Below are 19,787 nucleotides of genomic sequence, written 5' to 3'. Positions count from 1 at the left end.
GCCTGCTTAGATATTTATTCCAGGTACAAGTTTATGGAAGAAAGCAAGTTAAGTAGAAAGTCTTTTTGTGAATCACTGGCTTACTTGACCGTGTATATAAAATGAAACAGTTTTTAAACTGTTCAACTTCTCAATCATTCCAGGTAGCTGGCACCCTTGGTTCCTGTCTCTTAACTATCTATCTTACCTGTCCTTTCAGTTCCCAATCTTAGTCTTTTTTCCCAACCCAATTTGTTCCAGTTTTCTCACTTGTTTTCAGTTAACTTCAGCCAACTTCTACACTCCAAATCCTGAAGGGCAAAATTTTCCTTTAAAGCCAGTAAAGTCTTTATTTTTCTTTTTCAGTCTATTTATACCAACTGCACCTAATAGAGTAGTTGAAGAGATTAATTTTCTTCTACCCTTTCCCATCAATGGTTCCAGCATTTTCTTTCCTTTGTAATGTACTTTCATTCATACTGCCTGGTTCTGGATTTTTTCCTCTCAACGTGCACGTTGCCTAAGCTCTATTGACTTTGAATGAACTAATATCTCCTGCACCTCAAAACTGGAGTTGCAAGGACAGGCCAATTCATCCAGGTAGAAACATATGCAGTACAAATGGAACCACTGAGAAAATCAGGTACTAAAAGTCTAGGTTGTTTCAACTGAGCAAGCAAAACCTAGTTTTTCAGATTTCTGATACGGTCAAACCTGTGTGGGTTTTCATATGAATGTAAAAAAAGAAATAAAAAAAAACATCTTCCTGACCCAAAACGAAGGCAGTTTTGAAATCCTTAATAAAATGAAAATGACAGCCTCATTTACAACAAGAAAGTAGTTAACGTTATAATAACACACAGTCTGACCAGTGTATCTTCTTAGTTTTATTACCAGAAATGACTGAACTATTCTGTCTGATATTATGTTAAGAAAATACTCTTGATTATTGCAAAGAACATTTTAGTATTTTTCATTTTAACAGTTATAAATCGGCAATTTTATAGACACATAAACTATGACTTTGTGATGAGAAACTTGGAGGAACTGAAAGAATAAGGAGTGGTATCAGCTTCACCTGGCAGGAGGCATGGTTAGAGGGTGAATAATGTCTGCTACTTTTGGGGGCTGTATTCCTGCAAAGGGAGTTTTCAAAATGATGTTTCTTTAAAATGTTTTATCTCTGAGTTCTAAAGCTCTGCATGTCTAGAGCCAGATTCTGCATCTTTTACAGTGAAACAGGCATTTTCTGAAGGAAGAGAATATGTAATGTAAATAAGAGTGATGGAATAAACCCTAAATCTTTACTCTAAAACTACTTTCTAAACCTGCCCAAATAATTTCTAGAACTCAGAAGCAGTCTTTATGAGCTAATAGAAACATTTGTAGAGAATTTGCTATCACCTGTCCAATCCTTCCCCTCCCTTCAGTAACATGCGATAGTAGGTGAGGAACACTTCCTCCCCTCACTTTCTTAGTCTGAAGTAGCTACAAGCTCACGGTTTAGAGTCTGTGAATTAATTCATACAGCTGCCAGGCATATTTCTGAGAAGAACATATGGGTCCAGAGAATTTTTTTCCTTCCTGGTCAGTCCATAATAACAACCGGGACTATTTTCCATGCAAAAATGGCTGGCCATTTTTCAAAATAGTTTGTGAACTGACTGGCTGACGAATTCCTAGCTAGATGTCATGCAGTCTTCATCAAACATCTGAATTTTTCATGTCATCTTTCCCCTTAATATTTCTGTCATCATGCAGGCATTGTTAGTCAGTAGATTACTCTCCGTAAGTATTTTGCTTTGACTGCACCCAATCAACTTTGTTTTGCATAATCATTAAATACTTTATTAAGAACAATTTTTGATTCAGGGATGAAACTGCATGCATATTCAATCAGCTTTTTTCCTGGGTATAGCCTTCCTAGCAATACTATAACAATTTAACTTCAGCGCGTCCTAATTGTTTTTAACCCTCTTAATAATTATGGTTAGAAACAGCCATCACAACTCATATTAGGTGCCTTTATTAATAACTCTATGTCTTTGTTCTTAAAGCAGTATATACAATACTTTAAAATTCTATTTTTCTCCGTATTTTAGGAATTCTAAAAATATTCAACAAATTCATAAATAAGGACACTCGCAGGAGATGTTGATTTTGTGTTGTTTCGTCGGGTTTTTTTTGCTGTGTGGTTTTTGTTTCATTTTTTTAAAAAGGATTCACTTACCATTATGATTTATAAAATTCAGGATTTTCCTGGTTGTTTGTATTAAGTGGATTATTTCAGTGGGGGTTATTCCTGGTGCTGTAGAATCTGCGTACTTAAATTTGGTTTGTATTGTGGAATGAATAATCTTTATGTAGATGAATATTACTTTGAGACACTTTAGTTTTGTTTTTTAATACAAAGTATGTGGCATAGACGTTAGGTCAGTAGTTGTCCACTTCCTAGTATGAATATTTAACTTAGTGTTTGATGTTCCATTTACAGCTGAGCTGGCAGGCTGAATTTCTGCTGATTGTTTTTCAACTAGTTGTTTTTCATTCCGTATGTAGGATGAGTAAGGATGTACAGTTATCTTTTAGAGAGCTAACAGCACTGACAGAAGTAGTGAAGCTACAGTATAACAGTAGATTTTAAAATATATGTACTTTGTCAAGTCAAAACCAGCTGTTGACTCTGAGACACATTGTTTATGCTCGTAGATTTTTTTTACAATGTGAATATTCTGTGCCTATGTAGATTCAGATCAAGGTGGCCATTGCTCTACTCTGGCTTGCTAACAGAGAATGGGCTTAAAGATGCAGAAGGAAATTTAGCACAATTTTGAAAGTGTTAACTATGACTTGATTTCATCAATGAAATCAGTGAGGATGGTTTGTTTTAATTCATTTGACAGTCACAGGGGGTCCCTTAATATGTCACTGTCAAATCTGAACACAAATACTCTGTACGCTCAAAGCACTCTAGAATGACCAGATGCTACTACTATTTCAGCTTCTGATGATTAGTCCCCAAAATGCATGGGGAAATAGAAGGCATAATGATCTGGTGACTTTATTAGGCCTCAGCAGCTGAGAACTACTCAATTGTGCTAACCATAAATGAATATTTTCTTTTTTTTTCTCTGCTGCCAGTGATGCTGTAAGATTTGAGGGAAGGTGGAAAAGTTGTTTCCTCCCTTTACCAAATACAAGGATTAGTGACACTATTCTGCAGAGTCCTTTGGTTATACTTTTTCTAGCCCTTTTCTGATTTCCTTCTGTCAGAAAATGTCCATTATTTGAATGAGAGCACACTTTGGAATACCTGCCAAGTAACTATTTTGGTTTCCATTTACGTTGCTTGTCTTTACATTTCTTCAAGAGTCATTACCATGGTGCAGAAGTTAGTCTACACCATTTGGTATTGAACGTTGTGAGTCCAAGATGTTTTCAGTGCAATTCCATATAGTATTTGTGATAGCACGAGAAAACAGTGAAAAAGCTGGTCAACATGACTAGGGAAAATTGTACTGAGTAGTCATTCCTCGGAATAAGAGTTGTTAGGGGGCACTTTGTCATGCAGGAGACAATATTCTGTATCAGATCTAGACAAAGGAGGATTTTCAGATAGAGACTTTTCAAACAAATAGCTGACAGAGACCACCACAGATCTCTGCAGACATGATATTCCTTGTCTCACTCAGCTGTTATAGTATCTTTTTCCCCCAGTTATCAGATGAGGGTATATTCTGTACAGTATTGTTATAGAAAGGAAACAAACATTACCTATGCAAAAATAGTGATAAAGTTATCCCTTTCCACAGTAGGCTGTATACTACAAAAGGCTATATTGCTGTAGAAATGTGATGTGTTTGGGTGTAATTTCTTATTACATTGTGTACTACTTAAAATCTGGAGTTGCACACAATTCAAGTACTAATATGTGCAGCAGGAATATATGTTGAACATTCTCTATGCTTCACTGATTGTATTCCTGTAAGATAGTGATTTCTTCAAACCAACCTATTGAGCTCATCAGACCTCCAAGCCTGCTTTTCTGATGCAGGCTTATTTACTGAACATTGGTTTTCACACATATGTGATGATGAAGTTATGACTGGTGTTTTAATTGGCCTAACACACATATGACAGAGGGATTCAGGTAAATTGTATGTGATTATTAGATCTATAAAATTCAGAATTAATTTGTTGTGAAGATGAAGATTGAAGATTTCATTTTAAGTGATCATGTTACATTCATTGCACTTCTTGCTTTCTAGTGATAAACTTTGACTTTCCATCTAAAACTACAATGAAGGGCTTTAGAAGCGGCTTTGAGTGTTTTATTGGTACAAGTATGTCAGTAGAGACAATTTCTGCTAACTATAAAAACATTAAGTGTCTTGGTATTTTTTTTTTTTTAAAGCAGAAGCATTTTATTGTAAACAGTTTATTTTTGTACTAACTTGCTAGCAAAGTAACTAAACTTCTTCAAACTTTTTGAAAAACTTATGGAATGACATCTTCTTTAGCAAACCCATATTTCTTGCTTTTGTTTTGTCCTAGTCTTCTACTGTTATATTAATCCGTAAATACTTCCTGTTGATTTCTCTTGATGTTAAGGAGTAGATCATAAGTGCGAATTCTGTGCTTGTGAGAGTCACTGGGCTTCTAAAGTATAAATATAAAGGTGGCCTTTGCGAAAAAGAGAAATCAACAGTAATGCACTTGTGTTTGTTTTTAGAAAGTTACAATTTGGCATGAGATTTCTGAGCTTTTTTAACTTTCTAGGATGATGTTAGCAAAACGGGTGTCTATGGATTGCTCAAGCCTAGCATTGCATGTAGTGTAAAGGGCTGTGGGTTATTTTTTATATTCTGTTTTCCATAGATTGCCTGCAAAGTCAGCATGTGACTTACTGAATTTTTGATTTTGATATAATATTACTAGCTGCTGCGGGAAATAAATTTCTCTCTCATTTCCAAGCGAGAATACTTAAATAAGAAACAGTAAACTAGAAAAATCAGACTATTTACTGAAAACCAATTATAACAGCACTGTACATTTATAATTTAAATATTGTCACTATTCAAGATAATTGTTAGGAATTTTAAATTCTAGTGTAAAATATTTAATTTAATCTGAGATTCTTTTGATTTCCCTCAATCTTATCTGATTTTGGCCAATTAACTGATTTTATACTAATAAGTTCCTCCACACATTAGCCGTCTGATAATTTTTTGTTTTATAAAAAGCTGGGTTTTTATGCAAGACAATGACATTCTATTTATTCCTTTGTAGAACTGTCTGAGCAGATGCTATTTGCATTACTCTTAAAATTTTGGGTTTGATCAGTTTTTAGAAACTGTTGAAGAAAAGACATTTAGCACCATGCGGATGGGTTCTGAAATGGATCTTGAAAACTACCAAACTGCTTTAGAAGAAGTACTCACATGGCTTCTCTCTGCTGAAGATGCATTACAAGCTCAAGGAGATATATCCAATGATGTAGAAGTTGTTAAAGAACAATTTCACACCCATGAGGTATATGTTTATACTAATCTTTCAGTACAAGTTTATCTGCTTGTATCCCATAAAAAGATCAAAAATACAAACCAAAGATGGTTTTAGTTTATTTTTTTCCTTTTTCTTATTTCTTATTTTGATTTTGGGAATTTAAAGGTAGTACTGGAGACTGTGCCCTATGCAAAAAGTGAAGGTGTTTACTTTTGTTCTGTGTTAAAAGGTTTGGGGAAGGGTTGAAACAGTAAAAAGCAAAACTGAAAATCGGGTTTGGAAAGTGGGGGAATCAAAGAAATTTCTCCAAAGTCTGTTCTTTCCTTCTAAAGAATCAAACTTAAAACTGGATTATATTTTTATTGTCAGGGTTTTATGATGGAATTAACAGCTCACCAAGGACGTGTTGGCAATGTTTTGCAAGTTGGAAGTCAACTTCTAACATTTGGAAAGCTTTCAGATGATGAAGAGAATGAAATTCAAGAACAAATGAACCTGCTTAATTCTCGATGGGAAAGTCTCAGGGTAGCAAGTATGGAAAAACAAAGCAAGTAAGTAATGTGTTGGGTAAAACAATATGTATGGAGTTTGAAACAATCATGAACTTGGCTAACAGTTGTGATTTTCTTTCACTACACTGTGAACAAAACTCCATCTCAGATATTTTTTAACTTAACATTTGATGTATGGTGACTTTTAGGCTTGTTGTTTTAAGACTGGAAGCCATACGAATCAGCAGCTAACAACAGCTTGGACACTAACAACATTTTAACCAAAATTTATATAACCTACCTCACTTTTTTTCTGATTGTTTCAACAAGTATAACACAATATTTAGCTGCAAAGGAGAGAATCTTTGCTAAGATACAAAAAGAAAAGGGAAGCAATTCTCTAAGACCTGTAAAACTTTATCCCGTAAAAATAGTATTAATTAGTCACATTAGTCTTTGAAGCATTTTTAAGATTTCTATGTCTTATTTTGAAAGTTTATTTACATAGTGCTATCTAGTATAAGAAACCCCATAAAAGTAAGAACTTGTGATTGTGCCACAGTGGAGTAATTTGTTTTGCAGGATAGAGTGTTGTTATAGTAGAAAATTTATTGAAGGTGGTTTTTGTGTGAGATGCCTTCCTTATCCTAAGAAAATGTCTGTTACTTACCTGATCTTTCACATTTCTTTTTCTCAGCCTCTCTTCTGTTTTCATTTTACATGGATACTGCTAATCCCTGTCTGATATAACAACTCTGTTTCAAACTCATGTGACTGAGTCTTACTTTGTCATGAGGAATTCCATAAGACTACTGGCCTTTCTGTAAAGGGGACCAATGGTGAAGATTACCAACTATCATACTAAGTGAAATTCAGTGGAAATTTTAAAATTAATTGAATGTCACTAGAAGCTTGTTTATAGCCAAACAGTATTCATTACTAAACAATATAGCTGTTCTAAATAAATGCAGTGGCAAACAACCTTGATCTGAGATCCCTGGTAGATTTTTAGCGACTTTGAACTAGGTAGACTTCATTAAAATCTGCTGAAGTCTTAATTTTTCTCTCAGAAAATCCCAATGAACATGTGCTAAGTGAGAAACTCTTCTGTCTGTTCCTTCAGTACAGCTGGAGAGTGACTCCTTTTGCAAATGTGTTTTTAATAAAAGCTGAATATTTCTAGTAGTCAGGCCAATGGTCTAGCCCAGTGTCCTGACTGTAACAGAACAAGAAAAAATAATCTTTAAGGGAGATACATGATCTCCTGAGGCAGCACCTTCTCATCGCCTTTTGCCGTTGGAGGCAATCAAATACTAGGCTGCATGGGCCCATTGCTTTGGAGACCAAATATTGGACTGTATGGATCATTGCTCTACCTTATACCACATGTTGTATGTTATGAAGTGCTTCATAGAACTCTCCCAACCTTGAGTTGTTTTCAGCTAGGCTCACTTCCTAAGGTGGAAGCAATTTTGAGTATTTGGTAACCTGCTATTGATATTTTTTTCTTCCATCTGTTTATTCAGTATCCCCTTGGACCTGTTAGTGCCCATGGCATCCTTTGGCAGTGAATTCTGCAGGCCTCTTACCCAGCATACGTGCAACTTTTTTGAGGAATGGCTTCTTTTACTTTGTCACTGGTAGCTTAATCCCCCCCCAGTTACTATGTTACAAGTGAGGGTCAACAGTGTATATCTTTCCTTGCTCTCTCCACAAATATGTATCTTTGGTTATTTACCTTGCTCTTCTTTGAGCTTTTTCCAGTTCTGCCTTATCTTTTTGGAGTTGAGGGGACCAGAACTGCCCACAGTATTACAGGCCACACTGTGATTTTCAACAATAACATAACATTGCTCTCTCTTTTTTTTTTTTTTTTTTTTTTGGTAATATGTTCTTAGTAATTCCAAACATTTCTTTTCTAGCTTGCTACTGAGTATTGAGATTGTTTTCTTCATTCTGTCTTTCTTTGACAGTCTGTAGAATTGTTGATGGGTTTCAGATGTTTCAACCTAAAAACTTCCTCCAGCTTTATTATTTTCTTGGAGAGAAGACTCTGTGATGCTTTACTGTAGGCAGTTTTTACTTGCTATATTTATTTTCATTTCAATCAACACATGCAAGTAGCACCCTCACCTCTACGAGTGGTACTGTGTCTAATAAATTGTCCTTTAACACCAATTGTTAAACGGATCTCCCGGATGTCTGGAGGATTGAATGGTCTACTATCTTCAGAATCATGCCATTTTTGGTTATTATGAAACCAGTGGAAGACACAAAGTGATAAGGGCTTCACAGAGAATGTTGTGCTGCTAATTAATTTTTCATACAAAAAAATCTGTGATAAATTCAATGAAATTTGGATTAGGGCAAGAGAGAATTTCTCAGGAGTCATGTATTTAGATATAGCTAATTTTGACCTACTGGGTCAAACCCTGGTGTTTCAATCATGAGCTGGAAAGTTATGGATAGATTTCATATCACAATGTAACATATTTCTGGCTAATTAGACACATTTTAAGCCCTCAGGATCCATCTTCTACTTCAGTTTAAAGCATAATCTTCTGAGCACATTGCTATAAACTTTTGTTTAAGGCAATAGTGACATTTATCCAAACAGAGATGGTTTTTCGAAGATGAGAACAGCAAAGCTGTCTAACCTCTGATGTAATGGTAATAGCAAATGTAAAAAGAAGTAGCACACTTTACAGCAGAGGGGAAACAAAAATAAGCAATCAACAAAGAGAGGAGAAATATTTACTGAAAAAGGATACTATAAGAGTGAAAGGGTCTTATGAAAAGTGGGTGAGGAGGTCAGAATATCAGAAGAAGTTGAGAAGACAGCAATGCCATTGTGTAAAAGCCACCCAGATTGGATTTTCCATGTATTCACTATGTAATAAAGTATTTTACTCTTCTAGCAAGCAATACATTAGCATGCTGAAGGAAAGCAGCCTGGTTTTTCATTTCTTCCTCCTGCCTTTCCGTAAATAATCTTCTTTATAGTAAAGCATCTTGGAGAGATAAATGAACCATTGGAGAGGAAAACTTAACGCAATTTATCACTTTATGGAGAATTCCACAACTATTAAAACACATTCAATTCAATGGAAAATTATTTTGTATTTGAAACTTATGAGGGCCATACCATAAACAAAGACTATTATAGTCTCCTGAGGTATATAAATAAGTACTAAAACATCTATCAGATGTTTATAGAACAAATTTGAAAACCAGAAAGTACCTGGAGAATGGGAAGAAACAACATTCTTTTGCTTAAGAAACAACTGTGATTAAATTATTTTCTGTGTTCATTTCATTTTCAACTTTATGCTCCTTGCTTCAGAATAATATCAATATTCTATATAATAAGTATTTATTTTATCATATCTTGGTTTTATTAAATCAAATTCTCTTTACTTTAGCAGGTTTCCTATACCAATTTTTTCATTTCTTGCTAAAAAAAAATTATCTCTAGGATGAATCATTGTATTTAATATTTATAATATCTTAGTTTAGAACATCGAGTAAGACAATAAAATACAGACTTGAAGGTGAAGAAAGACTGAGTTAGATTTGAGATAACTAATCCCTTGTGAACCACGGGTTATAATAAAGCAGGGTATCAGCTTCCTGTACTGTATCTGTAAAGAAATAGATTAGAGTGAAAAAGACACTACGTGTATCTTCTGGTCATTTTGATCAATAATTAACACATGATTTCCAGTTAAAAAAAACCCTGATTTCATAGTACATAATGAACATCCATGACACTCTGTTCTTAGAAAAAGAACCTTGAGAGAGATAATACAGGGAAACATTACTTTGATATCTACTATTGTAGAGATTTGGATTAATGGAGCCCTTCCCACCTCTTGGAACTTTGGTTTTGGGTTGTTTTTTTTTCCTGCAGTGTTTCATGTTCTGTTGAACTCTCAGCTCCTTCTTATACTTGTTCCTGTGATTTGTTTTCTTTGGTTCTTTCCTTCCAAGAGCTACCAACTGGAGTCTTTTTAATTTTTGTTGTTTCTGCAAAGTAGCATAGCTTCACAGAGCTCCAGATTTAACACCCAATACTGTCTCAGTGCCATCTGGGATCAGTGAGGTACCATTCAAGAAACAGGTATAACTAAACCCTTATTTCAAAACAAAGTTTTAAATTTTAAAAATTTGTTTGCAAGTCTTTATTTCCATAAAGTTAGCTCATCTCAATGTTTGCCTGCAGTTTCTTCCCTTTTCTGTATCTGCTGCTGTGCACTAGAAGGTAGGCTTCATGTCCATCTACTCCTCAGGGTTCCTTTGGTCACTGCTTACACTCTTTCTTTGTTTCCCAGACTGCCTTTCACATTTTCTTTCCATTACCGCTCCTGTTTCAAGAAACTCTGTTTTGGCTTGTCTTCCTATGGTTACTAATACTACTTGATTATTTCTGTTTCAGAAGTCCTCAGCCAATTTTGTTGTTTTTTTTTTCTTTTTTTTAAATCTATCCAGATGCAAGTGATAATCCTAAAATAAATTATTAGTGTTCTTGGCTGCCCTAAGGAAAAAAGTACAAAGAGATTCTTCTTGTAACAGCTATGGTTTTATGATTAAAATACCCAAGTCTTAGGAATTTTTTAATAATTCTTTTTGTACTCCTCTTTGAAAATATCTCTTTCATTCTTGTTGCCTGTTACTTTTGGTGTACTTGAAGTCTATGTGTTTGTGTTATCTGGCTGAACTTCTGTTTGATAAAAAAAATATGGATCCCTATTTAACAAAGATTTACCAATATGAAATTTGCTGTTTGCACAAACATGTTAAAGTTTATTTTGAGAAGGTCTTTAATCTCATGCCCTGTTCTTTTTAAATCAAAGGCTGTTTCAGGAACAGAAAAATAATAGCATCGTGATGGAGGTTCAGTTAGATTTAGTGCTGGAATTCCATCAGTCAGTCCCTCCCCAGCCTGTATCTTTCCAGGGTTTCTTCCTTCTCAGGTGTGGGACTTTGCATTTCTCCTTATTGAACGTCATAAGGTTCCTCTTGGCTTGTTCCTCCAGCCCATCTAGGTCCTTCTAAATGGCAGCTCTGCAATCAAGTGTAAAATGTGACATTATATACACAGGATTCAGAATATTTTGCATTCCTAAATTTATAGGTTATCCCAAGGATTGCTTATAAACTGAGGAATAGTATCTAAGAATAGGGTATGAGTTAGCTGAGATACATATACAGAAAGCATCAAATAACACTGGAAGCTTAGTGATTTCTTTTTACAATATGAGTTAATACCATGTATACAGTACTTATTTTCAGCTATATAAATAGCAATTATATAAATTATATAAATCAGAGACAAAATTCTCATTTTAAGAAGATTCAAAACTCAAAACTAGAAGGATTATTATTATTATTATTTGAAAAAGGTAGGAAATAAAATAGATAACAACCAATAGTAGAAATGCTGAAGTTTCAGCCATATGCCTTAAAATATGAACAAGCCACAAATGAGATATGGGAATTCGCATATTATATCTGCATGACATTGACAGATATTAAACCCTGGTAGTTCAGAAGAATTTAAATGTGTACCAAAAAGTCATTATCTACATGTTCAATGCAATATTCTGTGGTGATTAGTTTGAAAACTATTAGGTGTGTCTTGGAAAATACAGAATTATACTTACTTTGGACATATTTACGCATGGATTTTCAAAATTATACACTTCTGGGTTTATTCAGACTGTCTTGGGAAAATCCAAAGTTGTTTGGACAAACACAGAAGTACTTGCTTTACTTGAGCATAATCTGAAATTGTGACAGAAAGCTGCGTGTCTGGATTAGTGTGAACATGCCTTAAGTTGCCTGCCTGGTCGTGGCCCGCTCTTGCAGTTCTCTGGAGCAATGTGCTCACGTCGCAATTCTGCCAGTCTGCAGTTCCGCAGGTGCTGTGGGAGAAAATACACTTATGTTTTGTTCATTCAAAATATCCTGTGTGGGGAAATATCAAAGTGAAGCTGGGTGCTTCTAGGTGCTGTTGGTCGCACAGACAAAATTTCAATAGTTTTCTAGTTTGGGTTACATTTTCAAGAAGCCAGCTGAGAAACACATGAGTAGAGTAGGACTGTGCCATCTTTCCTACACAGCAATTTTCTTCAGTGTTGTGGTTTAGCCCCAGTCAGCGACCAAGCACCACGCAGCCGCTCGTTCACTGCCCCCTGGTGGGACAGGGGAAAGAATAGGAAGAGTAAATGTGAGGCAACTCATGGGTTGAGATAAAGACAGTTTAATAGGTAAAGCAAAAGCTGTGCACGGAAGCAAAGCAAAACAAGGAATTCATTCACTGCTTCCCATGGGCAGGCAGGTGCTCAGCCATCCCCAGGAAGGCAGGGCTCCATCACGCGTAACGGTTACTTGGGAAGACAAATGCCATCACTCCAAACGTCCCCCCCCTTCCTTCTTCTTCCCCAGCTTTATATACTGAGCATGACATCGTATGGTGTGGGATATCCCTTTGGTCAGCTGGGGTCAGCTGTCCCGGCTGTGCCCCCTCCCAGCTCCTTGTGCACCCGGCAGAGCACGGGGAGCTGAACAAGTCCTTGACCAGTGTAAGCGCTACTGAGCAACAACTAAAACATCTCCACATTATCACCACTGTTTCCAGCACAAATCCAAAACATAGTCTGATACTAGCTACTACGAAGAAATTTAACTCTGTCCCAGCAGAAACCAGGACATTCAGTCTGAAATTTCAACACAGATTTTCAAATCCGTAAGTTGAGTTCTGAAAGTAAACTAACTTTTTGCTGCAACAGTTGTGCCTGAGATGTAACACGTTGTAAGATACAATGGTTCCACCAGGCTCAGCGTGACTGAGGACAGTGACTTTGGTCCGTCAAATCTAAGTTAAAAATTGTATATTATGTGAAAGATGCATAATACAACTAACTACTTGTAATTCCATCACTCAGCAATAGTTTACATGTTATTTTAAAAATACTTTTGGTAAGATGAAGATTTTCTTTAGGAAAGTTTGGAGATTTTCTAAAGATGGCAAGTGTAAGTGAAGGATTTGTAACGCATTTCTGGACAGATAATTTTGGAGCTATCAAAATGCTTTGTTTAGGCAAAACAGAAGGTTTTCCTGTTTAATTCTCCAGACCATTCTCCACTGATTAACTGAAAATTTATAACCTCTTCTTTTCCATTTAATATCCTAAATTGGAGGGATCCTGGTAAGTACAGCTGTCTGAGCACTTTTCAAAGTGCTTGTAGTAGACAGCACAAGTTTTGAGAAACCAGAGAGTAGACATTTTTAACTTCCAAACAGTTCTAACAAAAATGCAACTGGAGGCCAAAACTCTAACAATACTCAGGTTCTAAAGATGTTTCAGAACACTTTGCCTAACTCAAAACTGTTTCAACAAATTTTCAGTTACCTGTTTGAAAGTATATTTTTTTTAATTCTGGCTTGACATGTACCTTTGTGAAAATCAGCTAAGGGTAGACAGGGCAGATATTTCTGCCTGTTGTTTTCTTTCGTATATAAACTGAATTTATTATTTTTTTGTTTTACAGTTTACATAAAATCCTAATGGATCTGCAGAATCAGCAGCTAGCCCAGCTGGCTGACTGGCTGACAAAAACAGAGGAAAGGACAAAGAAAATCGATTTGGAGCCCTTAGGTCCAGATCTAGAGGATCTAAAGCGTCAAGTAGAAGAGCATAAGGTATGCTATGGTATACTTCCAAAAGCATAAAAAAAAAAGTTGAATTTTTTAAAGCTCTACTCCTGTCATTAGAATGTAGCAAAGTAATATGGAATCTTGGTTTAATACTGATTGTTTTGTACAGTTAACAATGTTTTGTAGAGTTATTTCATCACAACTTTGACTTTTATCCAGATATAAAAAAATAAATTACTTCCTCTTAAAATATAAAAAATATATTAGAATATGCAAGGCAACTGTAACATACTGTCATTACACAGCACAATAACAATATATCAGATCTTTTAATACCTGTGTTTTCTTCTTTTTGGGTGTTGTATTTCTTTTTTCTTGCATGCTGTAGTATCAATGATGCAGCAGTCTTAATTAGAATGCATAAACTTTTTAGAGCTCCTGGGACTCTGAATACATAAATGTACAGCACTATAAAATAGACTCTAGGTTTTAACTGTAGAAATCACTTCTAAGTAATGTATTTAATGAATGAAAAATTACAAATTAATAAATGGAGTGTAAGAGAGAATTTAGCCAAATTTTTTCCACAGTCCATGAAGGTAGTTCCTTAATTGGAAGAATTAAGGATTATAAAGAGAGAAACTGTATAATTTGTGTAATAGTTTTGTTTCATTTACTGGATTAAATTGTCTAGCTTCATATTAATTTACATTTTAAAACATACTTATATATGTATTCATGACACGTGATGATGATGATAGGGAGACACAGAAAAGTATAGAAAACAGGCATGATTTGTGAGGTCATAGGGAATTACTGTGATAGCCTGTTAATGTTTCTACATCAGTGGATCAGATCAAAGCAGTGGATGGATCCACTCATGTATCAGTGAATACATCAAAACAGTTCTGTTCAGTAGTATCCTGAGAGATTTTAACATCTGATGCTTGATAGCCTGCATCAGAGCTAGTCCAGGTTCTAGAGGGCAGATCATCCCGAAAAAAAACAATTCAAACAGAAACCAGCTTTTACAGTTTTTTTAAAAAGAGGTCAAAAGCTGCAAAGGCTGCATGATCCACTTCTATGTTAAAGGTGATTTTTCTGCATTCTGATTAAGGAGTGCGACTGAAGAAGAATACAAATTCTACCCCTACTGCTTCTATTTGTTCTATTTGTGCTTGTCCTGTGAGGACAAAATGCACTTCAGTATGCAGGTTTGCTAGTTAAGCATATACCGTGACATTAAATTTTCTTTTTAAAAAAAGACAGCGGGTAATTATGAAATGGTGATTAGAGAGAGAAAACGGAAAGATTTTGCGTACATGAGTACTTAGACTTGAATAACTTTGTTCTTATTTCTATGTTATTGTCTTTGTATTTGAATTTTTTTTAATTTCCTATTTGGTATTTGAATACTAAGGTAAAATGCAATCCTTTTATTTATGCAATCTCTTTATGCTCTTTCTAATATTGAGAAAAATGGGTATTTGGCTTGTATTTGATTATTCTGAATGAAGACATGCAGAAATCTGGCTCTCCCACATACAAGTTCCTCATTTTAAGTGTGATGAGTTAGTCAACATTATTTATTTATGTGTATTACTTTTCAAATGTATTTTCTGTACAAGAGAGAATTTAGTTAATAAAGTGGAAAGAATATGTTTTGAGTTTACTTTCAATCAAAATTCTACTCATGTTGAGTTTGTCTTATTCATAAGACAAAGAACAAGATATTTTCCATTCTTTCACATATTGTGTAAAAGTTTCAGATAGTTTTATTATATATTGTATGCAGCAAAGCTACCCTCTATAACAAGGGTCAAAACAGTGGATTAATTATTAAATAAGCAAACAAAAAAGCGAAAATCAACATCCCCCCATAATTTTCCTTAGTCACATGTGACTCTGGAAATCTCAGAAACAATGTTGTAGAAATTGGTGGGAACAACCAGAAGTTAGAAGATATAGAAGGCGCAGATAATTTCAAATTAAACAGATTTCAGCAAAGATTATAGGTTTGGTTTGCTGTTATTCTGTTTCCCTCTCCTCTTTACCTTTACCATTTTGACTTTCCCTCTTTATGTGTTCATTAGTAACTACTTTTCCCTCTCCTTATTTCATGTTATTTATGCCCCTTTAACTTATAACTCCCATTGCCTGATTTCTTTTATTCCACTTTTTTTTCAATTATGTCTCTAAATATTGGTCTTGAGTTCTTGTGACTAGCACCTCAGTTTCCCTGCTGAGTCCTATAACAAAAAAAAAAACCCCAAACAAACAAACAAATCAATCAGTAGTATGTATTGGGAACGGCACCCATCTCTGAGACCAGAGAAAGCATAAAACATGCTTTGCAGCACGCTGCTTAGTTCAGTAGTGTATGAGGTTAATATCTTCATAGTACAGAAATTTTTCTGAGTGGACTGAAATAGAGGTGAACTCTAAAAGATTTTATGTCACTAGCAAGGTGCACAGTTCTGGTAAGAAATCTGGCATAGTCAATATATCTTGGAGTAATAATCAAACATTTCAGTAAAGAAATATTGGTCTTTGCAGCAGTATTTTATGTATTTTGTCTGTTGTTGCAAGTATCCCTTCTTTATAATTTTATAAAAGGAGAAAGCTGCTTTTCAAGAAAAATGTGAAGAATATGTAGCTAAGCAGAAAGCTATATAAGAAATTTTATAATTAAGAAAAAATGTGCTTTTAATTGAACTGATTTTATTATTCTGCATTATTATACAATTTAGAGTTAGATTTTATAGTTTTATTAACTTTCTGAAAAGTCTAAGCTGCTTATGTATTTCTACTTTTTCTGGAAGGCTGAACGTTTTCAATTTTTATGAAAATGTCAGAAAACATTTAAAATTTTTAGTGTTAGGGTTTTTCAGTACTTCAAATTAATTGAAAAGGTAAAATGAGACACTTCCTAATTGTTCAAGTATGAGGGGTGGATTTGTGTTTGTGTATTTGGACACCCTAAGTAGGTTTTTTTTTAATTCACTTTGAAGTAGATTATGTCGGATTTGCATAAATTGTTATTTGATAGATAGGAATTAAAGGAACTGTGGCGTTTCATAAGCTTCTGTTGTTGCTATCCCCATGCATCAACATCTATATCCATCTTACATTTTACGTGTCTGAAAATTTGCTATCTCTACAAGCTGGGGACAACTTGTTAGAAACTTCAATTTCAATGATTTGAACAGAGCGAGCTCTAGTCTTGAGACTGTCCTCAGTAAATTCCTGTTCCAACAAGCTCCTGTCTACAAACAATTGTCACCAGTGAATTTCACGGTAAAAATAGACACTTGGATTATAAAGAATAGCCCTTTAGTTCAGGGCAAATTGAATCTGGGGATTAGAAAATGACTCAACTTTCCAGTTTTATCAGTTCCCTGACTTCCCAAGTCTTTCACACTGCGAGACTCCCACTTCCAAAGTGCCCTCCATTCCTGCACTTGCAGAGCATTGCTAACTCTGGTTTTGTTGTAGGATGCCATCTCTCAGATACCCACTAATCGGGAAATAGAAGTTGCCTTCTCCCTGCCTGTAGGCTTACAGAGCAATGTATTTATTGTCGTATGGCTGAAAGAGGGGATTGAACCTAGGGGAAGCAAACTGAGTTATACGGTCTGATCCATGACTGCTCTGCCTCCTCTTCATTGATCAAGTGTTTGGTCATGTTGAGGAGTCTGAATTCCAGGGATAGCTCTAACAATTTGGTGTACGTCACAGTCCCATAGTCCTTGACAACTGCTTTATAGTCTAGCTCTCTGAAGCAAATGATAATCACAGGCATGAAAGTCAGAAAAAGGAGGATTCTTATAAATATATTGGCTCAAAGGCTATGCCCATGAAGGAATTAGAACTCTGAAATGTGTTAGGGAAAGGAATTTATGGTTTAAAAACAAAGTAGTCTGTGAATTGCTTTCCTATTGCTTATAGCCCCATTATATTTTATTTTTAAATTTTCAAATAAAAGTAAAATGTTTTAGCAAAGAGGTTTAAAACGCATGACCTCATCTTCAGCAAGGGCTTGTTCTTCATACCTAATTGAATTACTCTGCTTGAAAAAGCAGCAGAAAAATTGGTATGGTGAAATTCAACATAGTTTGTAATACAGTCCAGGTTTCCATTGTGGCAAGGCAAATGTGGTTAGCTGTGCTATTTCTCACACTTTGACTATTATTCTATATATGTACAAATCACTAGAACACACTGCTGAAGTATTGAGGGGACAATCTAGGACTTCGGTTTTGCACATTCTTCCATTGGTTTGAAGCTAGTTATAAAAAACTAAAAAGTGTGTCAGGCAGGATGTGGTCCTGGATACCTTGGTTTTTTTCAAGGGAGTGGGATGACGGATTCTTCCAAATTTTATTTAAGAAACACAACACAGAACCCAGTAATGTAAAACGGTAGTTAACTATCGGGAGTTAAAAATGCATATTTGGTTCTTAATACACTAATGCAAAGCTGGAGACTGGTAACAAAAAATAGGTAAAGAAATTGAATGCTGCCTTCTCTGTGGCTTGAAGTTTCAGTACCAACACTTCTTTAGCTCCTCCTCTTTCTATCTTTGTCGCCTGTCCTCTTGCTGCGTCTCAGCAAAGGAAGAAACAAATAGGTCTGGTTACTCAGTTCCCTAGTGCCTGACAGGGGCTAGGCTGGTTTTGATTTTGGTTTTGTTAACAAACTATAGCGAAGTAGGGATTTCATCTTTCACAGCAAGTGGGGGTGGGGAAGTAAGAGACACTAAAACCCGTGAAGGGGTGTTACTACGGTGTTACAGTACCTCAGGGTTTTTTTGGTGTTTTTTTTTCTTTTTTTTTTTTTTTTATTATTTTTTGGTGATATAGTTTAAATGTAAATTGAATATGCTGAAAACCATCCTCTGAAGAGTGAGTATGTCAACTTCCTATTGCATTTCTCTGTGTGCTGTGAGGAGGGAGGGAAGTATTGATTGGATCTATTACATGAAGCCTGGGAAATTTTGGGAGGGTCAGAGAGATGTAAAGAGTTGTAGAAATTTGGCAAGGATAGGAATTATTTAAATATCAATTTGTGCTCCCTTGAGAGAAGTTTCTTCACTTTTAGCAGCTTACTATTTCTCAGCAAAAGATTGTCCTCATTTTTACTGAAGTTTGGAGATAGAACTGGAAACCAAAGCTGAAAGGGCAAGAAAGTTTTTCCTCAGACATTCAGAAATCATAAAGTACCTCTCCCACTTTTTTCTTGGTTTCTACAATAAGCAAAGAAGGGTGCTGAATGTGTTTCCTAACCTTAAGTCATCTCCAGAGCAGTTTCATCCTATGTTATTAATATTATAGGAGTGCCAAGCTGAAGATAATTTGCAGTTGTTTAAAGAAAAACTATGTCATTTTTAATATTTTTATAACTTTTCAAAATTAAAATATTTTAATATGTTAATATGGAGCACAAAACCTAATCCAGTGGCTATTTAAAATTTGCAAGGTATTGGTATGTATACATGTTATACTGATATCTGTAAGTCAGCTACATCAACTCAACAAATGCTTTCTCAAACCAAATTTTCAGTCTGAAATATTATATCAAGAGTTATGACATGTGAGTGAGTAACAGTAAGATATTTTTGTGAAAGGAATGGAATTCTGCCCAATATGGTTATGTTAGGTTAGGTAAAGTAAAAAATAATTTTAAATTACTTTGTATTGACAGCAATAGGATTATGATGTTCTTATAGTTGGTTAGTTATGCACATTAATCAGCCAATGGGACTGGAAACACACAGCATTTTCTTATTTTGGAACATATTTTCTAACATGTATGCTTTAATTATAGGCATTTCAAGAAGATTTGGAACAGGAGCAAGTCAAGGTGAATTCTCTAACACATATGGTAGTGGTGGTGGATGAAAACAGTGGAGACAGAGCTACTGCTGCACTGGAAGAGCAGCTTCAGGTAATGACTAAATTTCTGTCTCAGAGAAAAAGCTCTCAGTAGCACTAAGTGTTAATAACAGAAGAAGAACTACTAGTAGCATTAGGTGTATGTCAGGAGATGTTTCTGAGATCTTAAATGTTTCTGTAGGATGACTTTTGCATAGATGGATAAATGCATGTATTCTGGAGAAAAAAAATATCTGACAGCAACTTTCTTTTTGTTTT

At 35.1% G+C, this 19,787-nt stretch overlaps 1 protein-coding gene across 11 annotated transcripts in view; it reads left to right on the top strand.

Moving 5' to 3' along the window:
- DMD (dystrophin) overlaps window positions 1-19,787 on the top strand; it is a 1,138,094-nt gene that overhangs the window by 318,042 nt on the left and 800,265 nt on the right. For all 11 annotated transcript variants that reach the window (XM_075097793.1, XM_075097785.1, XM_075097765.1 and 8 more), the window contains 4 exons: window positions 5,323-5,511; window positions 5,854-6,035; window positions 13,530-13,680; window positions 19,462-19,581. In XM_075097793.1, coding sequence (XP_074953894.1) covers window positions 5,323-5,511; window positions 5,854-6,035; window positions 13,530-13,680; window positions 19,462-19,581 — 642 coding nt within the window. The remainder of the gene's footprint in view (window positions 1-5,322; window positions 5,512-5,853; window positions 6,036-13,529; window positions 13,681-19,461; window positions 19,582-19,787) is intronic.

The sequence above is a fragment of the Phalacrocorax aristotelis genome, chromosome 1, assembly GCF_949628215.1.
Source record: "Phalacrocorax aristotelis chromosome 1, bGulAri2.1, whole genome shotgun sequence".
Classification (NCBI taxonomy): Eukaryota; Metazoa; Chordata; class Aves; order Suliformes; family Phalacrocoracidae; genus Phalacrocorax; species Phalacrocorax aristotelis.
This window is presented reverse-complemented; position numbering and strand designations above follow the sequence as displayed.